This window comes from Solanum dulcamara, chromosome 8 (genome assembly GCF_947179165.1).
Source record: "Solanum dulcamara chromosome 8, daSolDulc1.2, whole genome shotgun sequence".
Taxonomy (NCBI): Eukaryota; Viridiplantae; Streptophyta; class Magnoliopsida; order Solanales; family Solanaceae; genus Solanum; species Solanum dulcamara.
In genome coordinates this window covers 60150387-60172772 of record NC_077244.1, presented here as the reverse complement: position 1 = coordinate 60172772, position 22386 = coordinate 60150387, and the positions used below count along the sequence as shown (strand labels likewise).

The following is a 22386-nucleotide window of genomic DNA, read 5'->3' as shown; positions in this document are numbered from 1 at the left end:
CAAGATAATGACTCAAACTGAACCAAGCACCACCCCTGTTTCTGTGGGTAACCGCCATTCTTCGACTTAATCAAATAAAGTCACCATTAGCGCAGTGTTGTTGATCCGTGAAGGAACGGTCGACAAGAGCAAATGGAGTAATTATTTTCTCCACGCTGCTGGTTGTAGGCTTTAATGTTAAAACCAATAAAGAATAATACATACAACAATAATAAGGTAGAATTGCTATAAAGTGTCCTCACTAAGCATTTCTGCCTCTGCGAGCAATCCTTTGCCCTGCTCCAAATAGCACAGTTTTTCCTATCATTCCTGTACGAAGGCCACAAACTACAGCCACTGTTCCTATAGCCACCCATTTCCAGTCAATACCACCATCTCTCTTCTGTCCTTGGATTTCCACAGCTCTATCTTCTTCGCCAGAAACTTGCTCCAAAGCATCAACACCTTCATCAAGAGAGATCTTTGTAGTGATTCGTGCCATCATAGCACACCTAGAAACCACTGCCTCTGATTTTCTTGCATTCTGGTATGCTCTGAAGCCATTGTGCAACTTCTTGACTGTTCCCCACATTCCATGACGAACTCCCAATTTAGCAACATCTTTAGGGATGCCCATATCTTCATAGTGAAGAAGCGTGACTTCACATGCCGATAACTGTCCATCTCCCTTCTTTGATAACACTGCAACCATTTCACGAGTTTACACTTGAGTAAAGTTCAACTTAAGCAACAGGCAACAGGAAATTTTTTAAAGTTAGTTCCATTAAAAACCCGTGGGTGATGGTGCTACCTACCCGGCTTAACAATCCAACTTGAAAAGTACAGGTCCACACGCCTAGGCTTGTCACGTCTTTGCAGAGCTGGGTATGGTACACTCTGTGGAAGATCATGTTAAAAATGTGAATATAATGTGTAACTACATGGTTCAGAAAAATATATAGCTGTTATAACAACCCAACTAAACAACATGTAATATAGGATAACTTGGTCCAATTACAAACTATTAAAAGATTTTAGACACACCAGCTTCATATGTCCAAAAGGTCTGAAAATGTCAGGTTGAAGCACTAATGAAAAAATCTAGACAGAGCAGTCACTTAAAACTTATATTTGAAGAATTCAAACAACAATTAAATTTACATGTGATCTTCTAATGCTCACCTTTGTCACACAGTAATATGTTTTCCCGGATTCCCATATTCTTCTACCGATGATATATTCACGATCACTGCAGAAGAACGGGAACTGTAGAAGCAAAATAAATTTACGTGAGTGCAGAACCTAATGGAAGAAATGAATCATAAGGAGTTTCTCACAACAAAACTGAGATAGCTTCGATGACCAACAGACCTTTTTAATCCAGTGGATAATCATAGATCCCGTATGTGGGCATTCCTGCAATATCTTGAAATAACCAAGCATCGGGTCCCATTTTGGCCTAAACTCATCATCCCAGAAGAAATCTCTGACTAAGTCAGGAGTTGCATCCTCAAAAACAGTTTTGGTTCGGTAGATTGTTGGGCCCATCTGACAAACAGAATGGTTCTTTTAGAATCACTAAGAGAGAACAGAGAACTTTCAAAGAAGATTTAGATTAATCGTATGGATAAAGAGCCTTTGGTCATAGACAAAGTCACCTTGTAAATCATGCAATACATCAGCAATTATGGCTTGAGAAATACAGCTTAAAAAGATTCAAAGAAGAGAATAGTTTATAGATACTCCAGTAAGAACAATATTGGATATTGGTATCTAGCTGAAGAGCATAAAAACGGTGGCGTTCGCGGATAATCACAACAAATGAAAAAATAACTCCGTATTTTTCCAGTAATGCAACTGTAATATTTCAAATCCACATGAGGATTTAGAAGTAGCAAAAGGAATAAACCAATCAAAAAAGCCATAAAGTACATACAGTTTTACACCTACAAAAACATCAAAATCAAGCAACGATTTAAGCAGACACGTCTCCCTTAAGCTAGGTCTATGATGTTATTTTGCCATGTCAAAATAATAAAATGAATACAGTAGAAATCAAATAAGTGTTCCCCGTTTCCACAGAGGAAGAAAGCACATATCATAAATCAAGTTAAAGGAAGTTTAACCTAAAAATCTCCCCCCTGTTTTATTTGGCAAACAATACTGAAGATGTATCCAGCAAGCAAAAATGAATATATTCTGAGGTTGCTAAAACATCTAAAGCTGTGTCAGCAAGGGACTCATTGCTTAAGAGCAGCGATTGTGTCACCAGAAACCAATCAGTTCTACGAAACAAGGGAAATTATGTTACTAATTCATGCTTTTAGAAGTTGAACAAAAAAGGCAAACTGATATCAAGTCATCTACTAAATTACTTTTATTTTGAGAAATCAAAATCTTAATTTACCCCCAAATTTTTCCATGGACTCTGGTCAAAATATCCGATGTGGGTTGACCGAAACGCGCACTCATTTCATGTGGACATGGGTTTGACAACAAAAATGAAGAGTCCGCGTAACTTAGTAAAAAACATGTTGATAAGTTGTTCTTTTGCTAAAATGACTAAAATAACCTGACAAATTTTTAAAAAAGAATTTAAATTTAGAAGTATCCTTTTAAAGAAAATGGTGAACGACATATACTGAGTGAAGAGAAAGTTAGGGGTTTTGTTTGGGAAAGGTATTTTGAGAATTAGAAAAATACTAAAGGATGAAATAGTATATTTGGTCAAACTAAAAGTGCTTATAAGGTGAAAAATCACAATTTAAGGATGACCAACTTGTGACTTTAGGTTGATTTTGGCTTATAAACACTTCTGATATTTACCAAACGCGTAGATCAGCCAAAAAATGCTTATAACCCCAATCTAACTAGATTATAAGCTTAACCAAACACCTTCTCAGCCTTTCAGCATATTAAGTTTTGTGATGTATGTAAAGGTTGGGATCAAGCAATTCCTAAGAAAAATGGTTCTAGAAACCAGAAATGCTAAAGAAAAACATATTTCAGTAAACCTGACCTCAGGTTCATGCCGCCAAGCTTGGTATGTGAAGTTTGAAGTAGAGCGGTCCATCATGGTTTGCCATGACATCTCTCCATCTTTGCCATCTAGTAGATGTAGAAAGTGTTCCAGATCTTTCTCTGTCACAATGTCCTCATTTTCCGATCCAGTAATATGCCTACAGGAATGGAGTAGATGCTGTCATGTCTCTAACCATATAAAGGGACAAGAATCATCTAAAAGGGTGAAAATTTGTGTCAGTAAAGAAAGCACTCTACAGAATTGAAATTTTCATTCAACACTCTGCACGATTACTAAGGAGACCGGTAATAAGTTGTATATAATTCACATTAAATCAACCAACTTCTTCCCCAGAACTGTAAAATATAGAAATCCTCTTCTAAATATTAGCCTTAAATGATTTTCACACAACTACTCTTTTCTATCTTGTTAAATACTGTAAAATTAGGTCTGAGGCCTAACTCACACCCCAAAAGCTAGCTCCAAGGGGGGGATTTTGTCCAAGCCTTATAAGGAGTAAGGACTTTTTTCATTTTTTTTTAAACAAATACTACAGAAAAAGGTCAATTCAATGAAGAAGACAAACTTTTAAAATTTGTGTATACTTGAGAACCATGATTTGCAGATAAAGATGGTATTTAATGCATCACGAAACTATACTAAACTACTGGTAAATTTGAACAGTTCCATTTCTGGTAAACATTGAACAATGACAGTCGTCAATTACGATTTCTTCCCAGATTAATTCGATTACAGAAAATTACTTATCGCATCAAACAAAAAAGGAAAGCTACATATTCTACAGACAACGTAATTTCTTTGTAACTGAGAAATCCTCTCCAAGTTAGCTGACCCAACCCCAGTTGTCCCTCAAGTTTGAAACTCAGGGGAGTATGGGCACCACCCCTCTGCCCTCTGCCCAGCTCCCACTTAAATACCAAGCTTCAGCCAGTGGTGGCAGGGTTCAAACTCGTGAAGTATGCCCTACCCACACATAATGCGCTGCATCTTTCCGCTGAACCAAATCCCTTAGATCGACACCAACACGTAATTATTCCTAATCTTTATTACCAGAACATGTCTCGAAAAGTATGTGTACAATCAAGGGTCTCCAACTCTAAACTTCCCCAGGATGTGTTCACATGATTAGCAAGGTATCTGCGAAGAAGCAGGTATGCATTCAATTATTAGAAAGACAATAGCACAGATCAAAACAAAATATCATTCGATGAAGGTACTGGTTATTTGGACCTAGTATCTGGTGAATAAGAGAGCAAACTGACTGACTGAGGATATTCGGGGAGAGGGATAAGGCAGAGAGATTGAGTAGAAACGGATGATTATTGAAGGAATCATGATTGTCGGTTCTGGGCATCTTCCAGGGCTAATAGAAGAAGTATTGCAATTACACATGGACCAGGCAATAGAATTGCTACGATCCAGAAACTCAGAGATATGAGTGTAATGATAGTGCTTGCATCTGGAATTAAAAATTAGGGAATTTGCTGACATAAGTGCATCTGGGCCATTTGTTTGGGTAATCGGAAATTCGGGGGAGTACTTTGTGACCAGACTCTACTTCATGATGAATGAATATCCAAATAGCATGACACAGAACAGTCCCCTGTACGGATCATATGGACTGCACCCTCATGTATCAAGAAGTAGAGTCCTGTCACAAAGTACTCCCCCAGATTTCCGATTACCCAAACAAATGGCCCTAAAGTCACTACCATAATTTCCATGCATCTTACAATTAGCACAAGCTAAAGGCAAAAAGCGGTAAATGATTCTGGGTTAAAAATAAGCACACACATGTACCACTTGCCATATCTACAGTAAATAACATACGACACAGTAATAGCTGTATAGCACAATGCACTTAAAATTCACTTCAGCAAGAGTGGAACTGTTCATGAACTGTAACTTTATTGAGGATTGGGGGAGGGTTGGGGTGGGGTTAAGTATGTGTACGAACTTGTAATTACCTAATTCAACAACAGAAGTAAACACAAGTCGCAGACCAAACTTATCTAACAATCAGCAAGCACTTGTACATCAGTTGAAAGGCATAGACTTAACATGGATTAGAAGGTAATTATTTTTTAACATTAATACCACAACTCCCAGCATCATCACAAATTGAATATATTGACCTCTGTGGCATTTCCACGCAAATGCTTTATTGACGGTACAAATGGGATGAGTTTGTTTTCTTCCTTTTTTTTGTCGTTAAATAAAGATGTCACAAGCTTTACATGTGAGCTTGCACTGCTTAACATATGCAAAGTTCAATATTTTGTAAGGCTCACAACCTTAGGTTATAAAGACCTTTCAGAACCAATACCTAATGAACAGTGTTATCAAAAGCGCAAAAAAGCTCTAAGGTTCGTAGGGGCTTTAAGCGAAAATAAAGTATGGGCTTTATTGAGAAAAGGCGTAAATGGAGAAAACATACATATATATATGTTTAGTCCAAGACTAATAATTATAAGCATGAATAACAAATATATGGACAAATAAATTGATTGTTTTTACGATAAAGTAAAATATCAATGGTTTAGCATCGCCTATTCAGAAATGCTCATTCACAAGGAAAAGTATGTCTTAGTGCCTTGATGACGACACTGAAGCGCACATTAAGCGAGGTGAAGCGCTCAACGCATTTTGAGCCTCGCTTCAAGGCTTAAGCGTGCCTTTGATAACACTACTAATGAATAATAATTTCAAAATCCTCTTAGATCCATTTGACTTGGGATGGTCAAATGATTTCAGGAAAAAAAAAAGACTCAAAGGGCTACTAGAAGTACAAGTGTAGCACAAAGATCTATAGAACAGGAACTATTGAGTTTGCAAGTGATCATTCCTCAAGAAGGTGTGAACTCCCATTATACTAAAGCCCCTTCATGAATTTGTCAGTCCCACATGAGTCATTTCTTAAGGAGTGAAGTCTCAATATTATAAAGCCCCTAAATGAATTGTCTCACGTGAGTTGATATAAATCTTCTGAAGTTTCATGTCAACTACCTCAGGAACCTTATTTAAATAACAAACTTCAATAGTAATTCTGCTAGGACATTTGATTAGGGCAAAGCAAATGAAGTGAAAGAAGTGTGGTTTCAGTACATAAACTTTGCAACAAAACAAAAAGGAATTAACACTCGAATTCACACTGAAATTTAGATGGTTTGATCCTCATTTTATAAACACCATTATTGTTTTTAAGAGGGGGAGTAATAATTGCACAATTTTATTTCATTCTAAACAATAGAAAGGCCGAGCTCAGATCCTCATCTTACAGATAAAAAATACATATAGTTGAATGAAACTTGCTCCTTTCTAGTTAGAGTTCTAGAGATTAAAATTACCTTCAGTTAGATGATTGTATTGTTTGCATTTTGTGTGTCAAAATTAAAGCTCAGAATCAGATTTAGCAGAAAACATTTATGAAATGGAAACTACAGAACAATATTTAAGCTAGTCAATATTCACTTTTGACGAACACTACCATACATGTTGCCTATACCAACTTATGTGACATGCATTCAAGTTTGGGACGTACCAAAATATCTATCACACTTTGGAATAAAATACATATGGCATAACTTTCACAATTCAAATTCAAAACTCTGCACTTTCTTCAAATTCAAGTTCATTTCTCAAAAATGCATTGCTTACTTTCAATCATCTTCATATGATAGGTGCATGTAAGTGGCCCAGAAACACTTGCAGAACAATGTACAAGCTAATTATAAGGTGGCGTAAAGCACTGTAATCAGCTATGATCAGCTCAAACTCAATGCAGAAACTTCATCGAGCCTATGTGGTCTTCTTCAACAAGAAGCATAGACACACCATAATCGATCCCCAGATTTGACTCCCTATTAGGGAACTCTTTCCATCTGCTCTCCAATTTAATCACTTAAATGCATAAGCAACCAGTAGAATAACCTACTATTCCCATTAAATAGAAAACTATAGTTGGTGGAATCCACTTACATTTAGAAGCAACAGTATAGATCGTTCAAAGATCATTGAAACAGTAAACTGGTATTCACTAAATGAAACTAAAATTTCACAGGAAAATGATAAGATGAACAAGACTATTACTAGCAATTATCAACAAATAGCAATCAACCTTAGTTTCAGTATCACACATGCAATTATCCCTGAAAATCACGAAAACACATTTACATGTAATTCAAATCGAAACCCTAGAAATGAAAACATGCATATATTATTAGAAAATGAGATCAAATTAAGAACATACCTGATGATGGAATCATCGTTCCTTTGCGTAAAAGAAATCGGACCCGGAGCTGGACCCGAAACCACTGAAGACGATCCAAATTGATCCACCGACACCGAACCCGAAGCCGAATCAGGCTTACGTGTCCTCCCGTGGAAATTAAACCAGAGTTTCCTACCAACAGAGAATGCGGAAAGAGCAGTAAAGGCTAACCAGAGACGTCGAGCACCAAAACCGGGAGGAACGGTCCAAAAAAACCGGTTGATTTTAGACCGGAGTCCTAAAAATACAAGTCCGGTCCAACGAGGTCGCCATGACCAGCCGATCAACAAGCCTATCATGATGGCAACCCAAATCGGTACAACGCAAACCAAAATGTCGACGAATGTTTCCATTATAGCTGGCTTGTTCATCAATTCAACAAATCCAACCCACCTCTCCACATCCATATTTGATGAGACTACAAGAATATTTGGGTCCTTATTTCTTACAGCAAAATTGAAGAGGTAGTTGGAGATTGCATTGGAGTGAACCTACATAGAATCAATTCAGCAGATTGAAGAGTTAGATTTTGGACAAGAGGAAGAAGAAGAAAACAAAACAAAAAAAAAAGAGGGAGAAAATAGAAACCGATACTGTTTTGTTCTGTACGAATATACACGTGGCATGATCTCAACTCTCAGATAAACTCGACAATATTATTACACCTGTACACTATTAAAACAATTTTAAAAACACCTTATAAACCATGATTCTATGACAAAATACAAAGTATTATAAATTATAACTTTTTCTTATATCAAGTTGATTAAATATATATTTAAAAATGTTAATAAAAATTTATATAATTCAATTCACGAAAACAAACATGAAAAATATTTTAAAACATAAAGAATATATAATTTTAACGAGTTTGAGATTTGGAGGCGGAAGTTAACAATTTTTGGAAACTTGAACAATTAACATAATTAAAAAACATGAAAATACTTGAAAAGGATTGAGAAAATGTTGTATTAGATTTTAAAATTAAATTTTACATATTTGAAAGCCATATGAAAAGTATTATAAGTTGTAATTTTCCTCATATAAATATGATGAACATATATATATTTTAAAATATTAATAAGAGTTTATATAATTTGACTCTCGAATCAAAATGTGGCAAGTATTTTGGAAATATATATATATAATTTTGAATGAGATTGGGATTTGGAGGTGGAAGTTTATCCTGGAGATCTGACTTACACAATTAATATAATTAACAAAAAAAATCATGAAAATAATAAAAATTAGAAAAAGAAAAAATTAAAGCTAACTAATCGATTAAAGATTTTTGCATATAAATATGATACCAATAAGGAAAGAAAAAACAATACAGAGCTCTTAGTCTAACCATGACTTATGAAGTATTTTCTTGAGTAGATTTAATAGTGTAAATGTGTAACAAGTCTAGTCGCATCCGAAAAAAACATAAATTATATTGTGTGAATAATTTAACTATTGACAAATAAGATCACACTTCAAAATATATTTTAAAATTTAATTTGAAAGTGTGAAGCACTTTATTAGGAAGTGAAATGTTTAGTTGAAACATAAGTTAGCTCAACTGTCCAAATTAAATATTTTGATAAATATAAAAATTGTACACAGTAAATTATCACTTAAATCATTATTACGTGATAAATATGTAATTAAGAGACAATCCTCTGCCTTGTAACATCATGTGTGATTGGAAACATAATTATACGTTGCCAAAAAGTTCATTTTGATTCTATTTGTGATTGTAACTTTAATTGTGACATTTTGTCTAATGCGTATATTTGTTAGAACCTTTTTTCTTCTTCTGGATTGAGTAAGAAGAAAAAAAGTAATTTAAAATTATTGTTGCTAATTTGAGGATAGTAAATATTTATACACTTATTATATTGAAAAATCACCTTATTTCCTTATAATATCTGAATTTTCACTAGAAATTTATAAAATTTATTGTCTAAGATTGCAAAACTTTTATAATTATCCGGCCTAAAAAAATTAATAGGTTTGGGGTATGAGTGGTAACTATTTAATTTTGTGTGGAAACTTGTTTGTTCATTTATAATTTTTTTGTGCGATAACATTTAAAATGTACTTAAACTAAAATACACCATATTCAAAAGGTATTTTGAACCATGTTTATTCAACATCTCTTGTGGTTTCTACTCTTTGGAGTTCAACCAATTCTATCATTTGTTGATTCTCCAATTATCGTTAACACTTACTCCTTTTATTTTAATTTACATGTTTAATTGAGCACGAAATTTAAAAAGAAATGAATATTTTTAAAATTTATAATCACATAGAATTTACTTAGCTAAAAAAATTTAAATTAATTGAAAAATATCATTTCTTTAGACACAGATGTTGTATATATTTTCAAAGAGAAAATGAGTCTATTTCGAAAGTAGAAGTTGAACATTAAGTCTGTTTGGATTGACTTATTTTAAGTAATTTATAAGCTAAAAATTGTTTATAAGTTCAAAAAAAAATAGGTGCTCAACTTCTTCTTTTTTACTTATAAACTGTTTTCAACTACTTAAAATAAGTCCATTTAAACAAATTCAATTATTTATTGGGGCTTATTTTAAGCACAAAATGATTTTAAGTTGGCTAGTCAAATCCTAAAAAAGTAAAAATAACTTATAAGTAACTTATAAGTCAATCCAAACGAGAATCTAAGTTGTGTTTTTATTATATTTTGGAATTTGGATATAATTTTGGAACTTAGCGAAGAAGATGCTCTTTCGCTTGAAGATATACGATGGATCAAATGCTCACGTTTTTTTGACTGATAACTGTTTGTCTGTTTCTCACCGACAACCAACTAAAAATACAAAACATAAACGAGTAAATATAAAACAATATTAAAAGAAATTTAATATATATTATATATAAATTAAAAAAAATTAAGCTTTTTCGTCTTGGTCCCTCACCAATACTATTTTTAATGGTAATTTTATTTTATATTGATATTTTATTTATTAACGTACCAAATTTCATTTATTTACACACAACAAAGGTATTAATTTTAATCACTCATATCTCAATCATTAAGTTTATTTATTTTTTATATTCAAATTTTAATTACTCATATTTTAATCATCAAATGTACTTTTTATTAATGCTTCAACTACTTAATGAGTCAAAATAATCTGAATAATTAAAATTTGTAACGGAGTTTTAATACATTAAAATGTTTATTTGGTTCTAAATTCTGACTATTTTCAAGGAAAATTAATTTTTTTTCAAAAGATTTTACATATATTTGTTCAAGTTAAATGCATACATAAATATAATTTTTAATTGTTAAACACTTTTTCAATTTAAACTTTAAATACTGTTTTTTTTTTTTAAATAATATTACCAAATTCATTCAAAAGGCTAACTATATGGATAGAACATGACCCATTATCTGTTTCCAGCCTTGAGCCAACGACCCAAACTTAATTTTTTTTTTAAATGAGCAAGTTATATCTATGAAGCAAACAGCAAACAGCAAACTTACAGATGATAATAATTAAAATAAGAGAAGATCTAAGAATAAGAAACATTAATGGCCCCTTAAATTTGAAAGTAAGCCTAAAGTTGTCTTGTAAATATAATTCTGTGTATATTAAGTTCTTTATATTTATCTAAACTAAGTATTTTGAATTTTTTATTAACATCGATAATTTAGATTAACGGATGATCACCTAAAAAAAATATTATGCTAGTTCTAATTGTGTTGTTTCATTAACCAAAAATTGTTAAACCTTATACCACACACCAAATGAGAATTATAAGGTATAAGGCATAACAATTTTTGATGTGAGGTATAAGATATTATTAAAACAAATAATGAAAGTGATGCAAGGTAGTTATCTAATTCTATTAGAAGGTAGTTAGTCTACTGTGAAGTGTGGCTAGGAGTTAGTTATGCTTAGCCGGCAAGTTAGTTACAAAAGCACATGTATTCACATGGTGTGTGTGACCTCTATAAAAGAAGTTGTACATATACATTTCTATTCACAATGAATAAAACTATTCTTCTTTATTTTCTCTATTCTCTGCAGTTCCTTCATGTAGAAGCTCTTAGTGTTTGAGCATCAATGGAGCTCAGCTCCATCAGTGTGTAGAAATCTAATATGGTATCAGAGTAAGCGATGCTAGGACAAGCTTTCTGTGAAGTTGTATTATTATTCTTCTTCTCAATCAAGGTCTAGCCATGGTGGAATCAACCTTCGTGACAGAACCAACAATAGCAACACTTGAGTATAATCATCCGTTGTCCCTGCAGTCTTCATATACACCTAGTGTAGCACTGATCACTTCGGAGTAGATCAATGAGGCTAGCACTGTTGGTGAAAAATAAAGTAGGTTTCATAGATGGAACTTGCTTGAAAAGCTTGAACAAAGGTGAATTGACAGCACAATGAAAAAGATGTAATGCAGTGGTGCTTTCATGGATAAGTAGCACAATAGCAAGCAATTTGATAACAACAATAGTGTATGCATCAAATGCCAAGCAAGTGTGGGATGACTTCAAAGAGAGATTTGATAAAACAGAGGTAGCTACTCTAAAATAAGGTGCAAATTCTGTAATAAATTACTACTCAAAATTGAGGAATTTGTGGGATGAGATTGATATATTAGTGCCCTCTCCCTCATATGAGTGTTCTGAAGCTAAGCCCTATACTAAGCATCTACATCAACAAAGGTTGATGAGGTTCTTAATGGGGCTAAATGAGACCTATAGTCATGTTAGAAGTGATATATTGCTTAAGGCTGAAGTGCCAATTGTGAATCATGCTTATGCAACTGTAATTCAGAAAGAAAGCCAAAGAGTATTAGGTGTAGTGGACACATATAAGGAACCACTCACTATGATGGCAGGAAAAGCACGAGGATTTATAGAAAGAAAGCCAATTTCAGGCAATATAGCATGTGAAATCTGTGGTTACAAAAATCATGTGACAGAGAAATGTTATAGACTAGTTGGATATCCTCCTGATTTTAAGAGTAAAAGGAAGCTGCAGGGATCATGAAGTGGATCTTATCAGAATAATAATGAAGGTTTCAGATCAAGATCCTACGATCAAACTGAAAATTTCAGATCTCAAATCAACAATATATCCGCTAAGAAACAAAAGAAGGAATATGAACTCACAGAAGAGAAGCATAATCAAGTTAAAAACTTGTTACACAATAGGGAATCAACTTATTGCACGGCAAACTTGGTAGGTAATGTTTTCTTGATGACTGAATCCTCTACATATGACTGGATATTAGACTCGGGAGAAACTCATCATATAACTTCTTATAAAGAAGTGTTGAATGAGCTGAAAAGTGTAAGGAGTGAAAAGTTCAATTACCAACAGGAGGTAAAGCACATATAAAAATCATAGAAAACTCAATTATTCTAGGGAACTTGACCGTCAAAAATATTCTTTATTTACCTGATTTCAAGTTTAATCTACTCTCAGTAGCAAAGCTCACCAAGGACTTATCCTACAATGTGAGTTTCTTTTCTTATTTTTGTGTGTTGCAAGCATCTACAGTGGCAAGGTGATTGAGATTGGTAGACTGAGTAATAGATTGTACTTACTAAAGAATGAGATCATTACTATGGTTGGTTCAGCTTCACTAAAGCATACAGGTCTGAATAAGTTGTGGCATCTCAGACTTGGACATCCTTCTAATAAAGCAATGGAGCATATTCTTTTTCTCAGAAAATATCTAGGTACCAAATCACATCATGATTGTCAAATATGTCCAGTGGCTAAGCAGACTAGACTGACTTTTTCTGTTAGTGTGTCTAAGTCAAGTCATATTTTTTAGCTTATCTATGTTGATGTTTGGAGACCTTAGAAGGTTCCCACCTATGATAGAAAATAATATTTTGTAACAATTATTGATGACTACAGTAGGTTTACCTAGTTATGTCTGATTCAGAATAAAATTGATGTGTATATTGTTTTGAAAGATTTCCTACTTCTACTTAATACACAATTTAGTGTTAAAGTGCAAGTTGTAAGAACTGATAATGGAACAGAGTTCTTTAACTCTAAATACAACATATTAGTTATTTCTCTTGGAATAATTCATCAAAGTTTATGTGCATACATCCCTCAGCAGAATGGTACTCTTGAAAGAAAATACAAGCATATACTAAAGACAATAAGAGCTTTAAGATTTCAGAGTGGGATGCCTATTAGATTTTGGAGAAATTGTGTTAAAACAGCAGCTTATTTAATTAATAAGATCCCTACTGCAGCTCTACAAGGAAAGTCTCTATATGAGATGTTATATGGGAAGGAACCACATATAAACTACATGAGAGTATTTGGATATTTGTGTTTTGCCTCAGTCTTACCATGAATGGATAAATTTGCCTCAAGGGCCAAGAGGTATGTGTTCATGGGGTACTCAAAAACTCAAAAGGGATACAAGATCAAGAATTTGGAGACTCGTTGCTTCTTTGTAAGTAGGAATTTCACCTTTATGGAACACATATTCCTATTTAAGGAGGCAGCAGTTAGCTCTATCGATGTGCTAGCACAGAGCTATGATTTTTCTATGCATTTGAACATGTTTACTCCACTCACTTATAGGCTCAATAATGATCGGGTGGAACCTATCAATCCTACCCAAGAGGAGGTGCCAGATGTTACTTTAGAGACTGTCACTCAGGCTGATCAGGTTGTTAATTTTGACATCCATGAAGCTCTTATGCTGCCACAAAATGCTCATGTCCCTGCAGATATCACGCCTGAGCTACCATTAGAGAATGTCTCTCCTGTTGAAGCTTTTATTCCATCTAGAAGAACTGATAGAATCTCAAAACCCCCACTCTGGCATAAGGACTACTTAGTCCCCAACAAGACCAATATGACTTGTTTGTATCCTATTGCTAATTGCTTATCTTATGATCATCTAACCATTTCTTTTTAGCATTATATTAAATCTTTTCAGTAGCTGTGGAACCTACAAACTTTAAGGATGCTTCTAAGCATCCATAGTGGATAGATGCCATGTAAGCTGAAATAGATGCATTAGAACAAAATCATACATGAACAGTAGTTGATTTACCACCTGGCAAACAACCTATTGGTTCAAAGTGGATTTATAAAGTTAAACACAAACCCAATAGAGAAATAGAAAGGTACAAGGCTAGATTGGTAGCCAAGGGTTATAACTAATAAGAGGGACTTGACTATTATGAAACCTTTTCTCCAGTAGTTAAAATGATTACGGTAAGAACTGTGATCAATGTAACAACATCTCATCAGTGACCCTTATTCCAGATGGATATTTATAATGCCTTCCTTCAAGGTGATCTTTCTAAAGAAGTCTACATGGAATTGCCTTAGGGTTTTCAGAGGCAGGGGAGAATAAGGTTTGTAGATTTTTGAAGTCACTATATGGCCTGAAACAGACCTCTAGACAATAGAACCTCAAGCTAACTGAAGCCTTAACCGTAGTTGGATACTCTCAAAGCCCATATGATCATTCACTCCTTACAAAAAAAATTGGTAATGACATTGCTATTGTGTTGATTTATGTGGATAATTTACTTATAATAAGAAGTAGTAACACATTGATCTAAGAATTAAAGGCCACACTACATAGCAACTTCAAGATGAAATATCTTAGTGATCTGAAGTACTTCCTTGGAATTGAGGTATTAAGATCCAAGAGTGGTATTGTTCTCAATTAGAGAAAATATGCACTAGAATAAATATTTGATTGTGGTCTTGGAGGTTTAAAGCCAGCAAGTAATCCTCTAGAAGCAAATATCAAGTTGACATATGTTGATTATGATGAAGCCACAAGAAAGATAGATGATCCTTTATATACAAATGTCACTGCATATCAAAGGCTTATTGGCAGGTTGTTGTACTTAACAACTACCAGACCAGACATAAGTTTTACAGTACAAGTATTGTCTCAATTCATGCAAAGACCAAAGGTGTCTCATTGTCAAATCTTGAAGTGAAAAAATTGCTAACTTAGTTGTCCAAGGTTTTTATATACACCTTGGAGATCCATAACCTAGGATGCATTTGATTGGCTCCAGGTCTGCTGTCTCTGTTGGCTCTACCAACCCCAATAGAGAATGACAGTTTTACAGCTGGCCGATTTGCAACTTGACTTGCTCATGGGACCAGGTCGACCAAGTCCGTGTATCATGTCCTGTAGTTTGTTGATCATCAAAACTAAATAACAGATTGGTTTTACGTTTCTATCTAAAAATAATTTTTGTACTTTTTAATTAGGTATACTTGGAGTTCATGGGAAACACGTGAAAATCTACATATAAAATTTTAAGATTTAATGATTTGCATCGATTTTGAGTCAAAATTCAGAGAAAAATAACAAAAAAGCATCAACGCAAAATGTATATCATATATATTATGTATTGTATATCGCATATATATTTTCATCAATATACACAAATATATATGATATACTGGATGATTCATTGTTCATGTAGACATGTATTACTTCGAAAGCTAAGACAAATAGATCATGGAAGTTATGCAAACTCGCTAGAAATGCATGCATGATTCATGCATTTTTTACTTGGGACTAAATTAAGGTTGCGTATTGGTTGGTTCGGTTCGATTTTGAAGTTTATTGGTTTGACTTATTAATTATCTATTTATAGACATGCCATTGACTTATCGGTTATCGGTTTATCGATTGTTGATCATTATTAGTTTACTTGTCGGTTTAACCATTAAGATTTGACACAAAAAAATGAAAATAACTTAGAAATAAGGTGACAAATCAAATGAACCATGCATATGAGTTGATAAATATAACGACCTATTAAGTCATTTTGTGTACTAGAGCTTTTTATTTTATATAAGACTCATCCCGTAAAATTTTAATGGGTATTTTGAATTAATCGATAACTACGGTTATTTAGTTGAGGAGTAATTTTAGATAACTAATTTAATTAATGGGCTAAAATGGTAATTTATTTAATATCCTATATCACTTATTCCACATATTTATTAAAGTAAGTTAGTGGAATTAGTCACTTTTAATACTTAATTAATTTAGAAAAGAGAAAAGGAGAAAGAGAACTTACCTTCAGAAGCGGTAGGAGAGCGACCAAACTGCCTCAGGTAAGCAAACTCAAATTTTGTTGTGTATATTTTTGTTGGGTGAAAACTTATTATTTTAATAATTAAGGTTGGAGAGGAAACTGAAATTTCAAAGTTTAGTAGCAATAGCATTTTGGTTTAGGGTTTTGGGGGAAAAGGTCTTGAAGTTTATTAACTAATGATTACTGATTGGGGCAACAATTGAGAATGATTGGCACTTGATGTATCATTATTACAAATTACAAATTATTTATATTAAATAGGTTTGCAGGGAAGTTAAGGTCCTGGATGTTGTTGGACATGTGATTTCGGTTATGAGAATATGATTCAAGTGTTGATATGTTGAGATAGGTAATTAAATATTGAGTGAATTATATTATATAAATAGCATTAGAGTTATGTTATTTGGAGGAGTTATGACTTAATCCTAGGCTTGAGGTTTAAGAAATTGGTCATAAAATTGGGTGAATTTTTGGTTTAGATTAGACACATAGTAATATGGGTGTCTACGGACCCGTTTGCTTATGAATATTGTACATTTGATAGATTGGAAATGTTTTGAGGCATTAAAAAAAGGAAAAGCATTGGTGAATTAGCCAGCTTGGCTTCGGTTGAGGTAAGTTATGGTTTATTTTATATTATAGATAGACTCTTAATAGAAATTGATAGTCATTAAGTAATGTGTGAAGTTTACTATGTATTTCATTGTTGTGGTTTGAATGGTTGACATGTTGTTGTGATTGGTCTGCAATCTCAAGATTGTGAAATTCATAATATTGAACTTACCCTATCAAAAGTGATGCCTCAAATAAAGAAGACTTGATGAAATATTGTTAATAAAGTGGAAAGTGATAAGAAAGAATGATAAATTAATTATATTTGGATTGGGTGTCACGTTTTAACACGATATTATTGGATCGGGTGTCACATTTTGATACGGTATATTTGGATTGGTGTCACATTCCGACACTTCTAGGAGAACAAAATGAAGCTATTTTACAGCTCTTGTCATATATCTATAATTTCTTCCAATAATTATGAATATATAGTAAATGTTTTGTGCAAGCCGTACATATTGCGTTAACAATAATGGGGGGAGGTGGTTTTGGTTGTACATTTGGATCGGGTATCATGTTCCGACACAGTATATTTGGATCGAATATCACATTTTGATACGGTATATTTGGATTGGGTGTCACATTCTGACATGATATATTTGGACTGAGTATCACATTCCGACACGATATTATTAGATCGGATGTCAAGTTTCAACACGATAATATTAAAGGAAAACATATTAAAATAACTTAATGTTATCCAATCTCAAATAACTCATTTTCCAAAAGAGCGTGGTGCGGAAGCCTGAGTCTTCATGTATACTTTGGATATTGTTGACTGATTACGTAACTATTTCATTGTGTTGTCACTTGATCTTGATCTTGTTGTTTGCCATTTGTTAAGTGTTATAGTTGATTCCCTACTTACTTTATGCATATTGATTTCTATTTTGAGTCGGCCGATGATACCTACTCAGTACATGTTGTCCTGTACTGACCCCTACTTGTATTTTTCTTTGTTTTATTTTATGAAGTGTAGTAAGTGTTCCATCGACTTCAACTCGACCTCAGCTTTAGCTAGTGTCCAGCACATCAGGTTCCAAGGTGAGCTATTCCTTCTAGCTCGTGTTGGATTCTCTAGGACATGACATGATGTCCTTAGTTGTCGGACACATTAAGTTATTTATTTGTTCTGGTATTTGATATTTTTAGACTTAGCATTTTAGAATTAGATGTTCTTGAAGTGTTGACTTTCAAATTTTGGGAAACGTTATGTAGTACTCTTGTGGATTGTTATTTCTTACTTTCATAAGTCTGAACTTCGGCATTATTATCACATTTTATAAGTTGAATAACTAATAAGTTGGGGTTTGGATTCGTTGGTTCTCTCACCTAGGAGATTAAGTGTGAGTGCTATTCATGTCCCATTTTGGGTCGTGACAATAAATTGTGTCTTGCTCAAAAGCAAATGCAAAACATTATAGACTAACCAAGAGTTTGAGACAACAAGAAATAAAAGTATGAAAACTAAGTGGAGTGATTTGTAACGCCTCTAATTATATAAGATAGTATTCACACTTCGATGGAACATTCCTTAGTAATTATATTATGTTTTACTCACTTTTTATGAACTTGAAATTATGTGAGATTTTAAAATTTGCTTACCATAGATTGCGATTGTAGTTTAGGGGATCGTATTGGGGTATTTATGTAAACTACTAATTAGAATTACCCTTAAAATAAAAAGGAGCTTATATAGAGAGATATATGCATATATGTATGCATTTGGGCTGCCCACTATTACTTTTTGGGCAATCACCTTTTTATTAGGAGATGTCAAGTGGTAAATGTCACTTTGGAAGACTTTTTTACACTTCCTTTCACAATTTCGGTTTCTTCAATATAAGTAAAGACTTTGAACCCTCTATCCAAGATAAGAGGGTTCAAAGTTTTTACTTATCTTGAAGAAACTGAAATTGTGAGAGGAGGTGCAAAAGAAGTCTTCCAAATTGACATTTAGCACTTGGCATCTCCTAATAAAAAAATAGTTGCCCAAAAAGTAATAGTGGGCAGCCCAAATGCATACATATATGCATATATATCTATATATAAGCTCCTTTTTATTTTAAGGGTAATTCTAATTAGTAGTTTACATAAATATCCCAATACGATTCCCTAAACTACAATCGCAATCTATGGTAAGCAAATTTTAAAATCTCTCAAAATTTCAAGTACATAAAAAGTGAGTAAAACATAATATATTTACTAAAGAGTGTTCCTTCAAAGTGTGAATACTATCTTATATAATTAGGGACGTTACATAATTTATACACTGAATGGTAATAAATATAAATTATTAAGTTACTATCGGGTCATCGGTTAACCCGTTAATAAAAAAACCTTAAATCGTTAAGAACCAACAATCTGATAATAAAAAAAATTAAAACTATTACTAAAACCGCTAAACCAATAACTCATTACCGATAAATCAATAAAAAAAATTGATTCGATTTATCTATTTCAGTTCAGTTTTGAACATCCCTGGACAAAATTGAATGAACACAGAATAGACTTGAAGCTTAAATGTCACGATCCAAGCTATTCTCTATACATGACACAGCGATTAGAATTTCGAGGGACTCCAACCAAGCCTCTTAGCATACATAACATAAAATTCAAAACATGAAATAGAAGATAAACTTGAAATGCGAAAATCGTCTCAAAGATGAAATACCGATAATAAGAGAATTCGAACATAATAGTCAATGAACCAAGCAGACACATAAGTCTAGACATGACTCTACTACTTTAGACGGGGCGTAGGATAAGTTCTTAGCTCACCAAAACATAAGGAAAGAAATAGTCTAAAATATGAAGCAAAGTCATAGTGGTTATGCCCCCAAAATATAAGGACTCACCAATCAAAGCTAAGAATACATCTCCGAGCTAGCCTCATGTGGAAGAATGAGAGTCGTATCCCACATTATGAGACAATGTAGGCAAAAGTGTGTGTTAGTACATGAAATATACTAAGTATGTGATAAATATGCATAAACATGAATAAACAGACATAATCAATATAAACATGTGATTCATGACAAAATATCTTGAAAAGCATGAAGTAAAACTTGAAAACATTTAATGAGGTCGTCAATGCATCATAAAAACATCATAAGAGCTTATAAGAAGAATATAGTACTTTGTGAGATACTAACCTTAACGGACATTTAAGACCATGTGAGCTATAACATGAAATTCGATGTAAATCCCACATCGAGAAGAGAGAGACTACTTGCCAAGGTAGACTCCGTATCATAATCATAACATGTGCTATGTGTGGATCCACTAGCTGGGCCAATTAAGGCAACCTATGGGGGCAACGTAGTTTGGGACTAGGGGTTGCTACTAGAGACTCTCTTACCAAGTCTCCACCGCAAAGTCCTCTCGGTGGTTAGTTAATCCCAACGGAATATTAAATCATTAACATTAGGAAAGGCAAACGAGTACCAATCCATATTCATAAAATACATCATAAGAATAACTCCTTGAAAATCATGATCATACCATATTCATAGAGGCACTTACCTTTCTAAGCATCTAAATCATGATTTCTTCATATTGTGAGAAAACCTTTCACAATTCATTCATACTTGAAAACCTATATAGTTCATAACTTTTCATTCATAAATCCTTGATCATAATTTCATGGTTCATTGTTGGAAATCATAACATTTTGCATGGATCCATGTGAAATCAATGTAAAATCATGCTTAATCTAGTGAAACAATATCAATTGAATCAAATATAGAAAGGACCCATGAAGAATTGACATGTAACCCTTTAGAATTAGATGAAATTAAATTAAAGACTTGAAATTCCTTTGGACCCAATGGATGAATCGAATCCATTGGTGAATTTCCACATACCTGGAGTAAAAGCTTGAATTAGTTCCTTCAATGGAAGCTTGAAGACTTGAGAGCTAGTTCTTGCCTTGGAGAGAATTCTTTTAGAGAGAGAATTTTGGTTGGTAGAGTAATTGAGAGAATGAGGGTTGAGAATCAATTATAGTTTAGGAATATACTCCAAAACGTCCAAATATAGGTATTAATTAAATAGAAAAAAAACAAATACCATTGGCATCAAACTAACGAGTCGACTTCACGGGCCACTTATACTGTTAGTATAAACTTCTATAGATCGTATAGGCGTCCGTAGAAATAAAACTAAACAGGGTCTGGGTGAGGTGAACTTTGACGGAGGGGTTTACAAATTGTGCAATGATGACAGGTTGTAGAATGTCCCCATGAAGACACCCTTAAGCAAACACTGAAACCCCCCTTTCCATGATGGGGTTTTACGGGTCGTAGATCCTATCGTGAACCCGACCTTACTTTCCAACTTCCAACCTCATTTTCATGGAACTCCTTTACGAATCGTGGTTCCTTTTACTGTCCGTATGAGGGTCCATAGAACCCTCTTCCTTTTGTCATTTTATAGTGGCCTTTCTACGGTTGTGTCTACGGTCCGTAGGACCTTGTAAAGACTATAAGACCTTTTGTACAAAGTCACTTGGCCAACATCTCACAGGGGCCTTTCTACAGTTGGTCTCCACGGGCCGTAAACTTTTATACGGTCCGTGAAAGAACCTCGTACAAATCAAAAAGCAGAATTTTTTTGTAATTTTTCTTTTGTTTGACTTTTCAACTTTTAGGGTCTTGCATTAAATAATAAGAACAATATCTAAGGCATTTTGTGGAACATGTTAATATTATAAGTTTTGTTAGAAACTCCCATTTACCAAGTTAGCAAGTCTTGTTTTACCTTAAGCTTCATGTTTTCTCAGCTAGAAATATTTTTCACAATTCACGGTTCACTTGACGTTTGAGATCAAAATAATCAATACACAAATATTTAATTTTTATTCCAAAAATCTTATCAAATTTCATTTGTGAAGCTACGCTTCATGTAATTCATGATTTAATTCCTCTTTTTTTTATTTTTTCTTGAAATAATTTGTCCAAAGTAAAGTAACGAATCTATATTAGCGGCACACATTCAGTTATGCCTTCAGAATAATTTCAGGAGTTTATTGATTTATGACTTTATGTCATGTACCACATCATGCTGATGTAAGATATAGAAATAAAGAAAAAGGAGAAGTTAAATCAAAGCTTTTTAGAGCCCGTTGGATTGACTTATAAGCTGTTTTTTGTTTTTTTGAATGTTTGACTAGCCAAATTAAAGTCATTTGTGCTTAAAATAAGCTCCACTAAATAATTGAGTTTGTTTGAATAAATTTATTTTAAACAGCTTATAAGTTGAAAACAACTTATAAGTTAAAAAAAAAAAGTTTGACTACACCTATTTATTTATTAACACCTATTTATTTATTTTTAACTTATAAATAATTTTCAACTTATAAGTTACTTTTATAAGTGCATCCAAACATAA

General features: G+C 33.4%; 1 protein-coding gene across 2 annotated transcripts; it reads right to left on the bottom strand.

The window, feature by feature from the left end:
* Window positions 1-12: 12 nt before the first annotated feature.
* On the bottom strand, window positions 13-7841 carry LOC129899426 (uncharacterized). Of its 2 annotated transcripts, XM_055974393.1 has the most exons (7): window positions 7272-7841; window positions 4073-4159; window positions 2999-3158; window positions 1351-1527; window positions 1162-1245; window positions 795-876; window positions 13-681 (listed from the first exon to the last, which is right to left on the bottom strand). In XM_055974393.1, exons 1-7 carry the CDS (start codon window positions 7697-7699, stop codon window positions 242-244), a joined length of 1458 nt encoding a protein of 485 aa, XP_055830368.1. In that variant the 5' UTR covers window positions 7700-7841; the 3' UTR covers window positions 13-241. The 2 variants fall into 2 exon arrangements, with proteins under 2 accessions (XP_055830368.1, XP_055830369.1); XM_055974394.1 differs by lacking the exon at window positions 4073-4159.
* Window positions 7842-22386: the final 14545 nt, after the last annotated feature.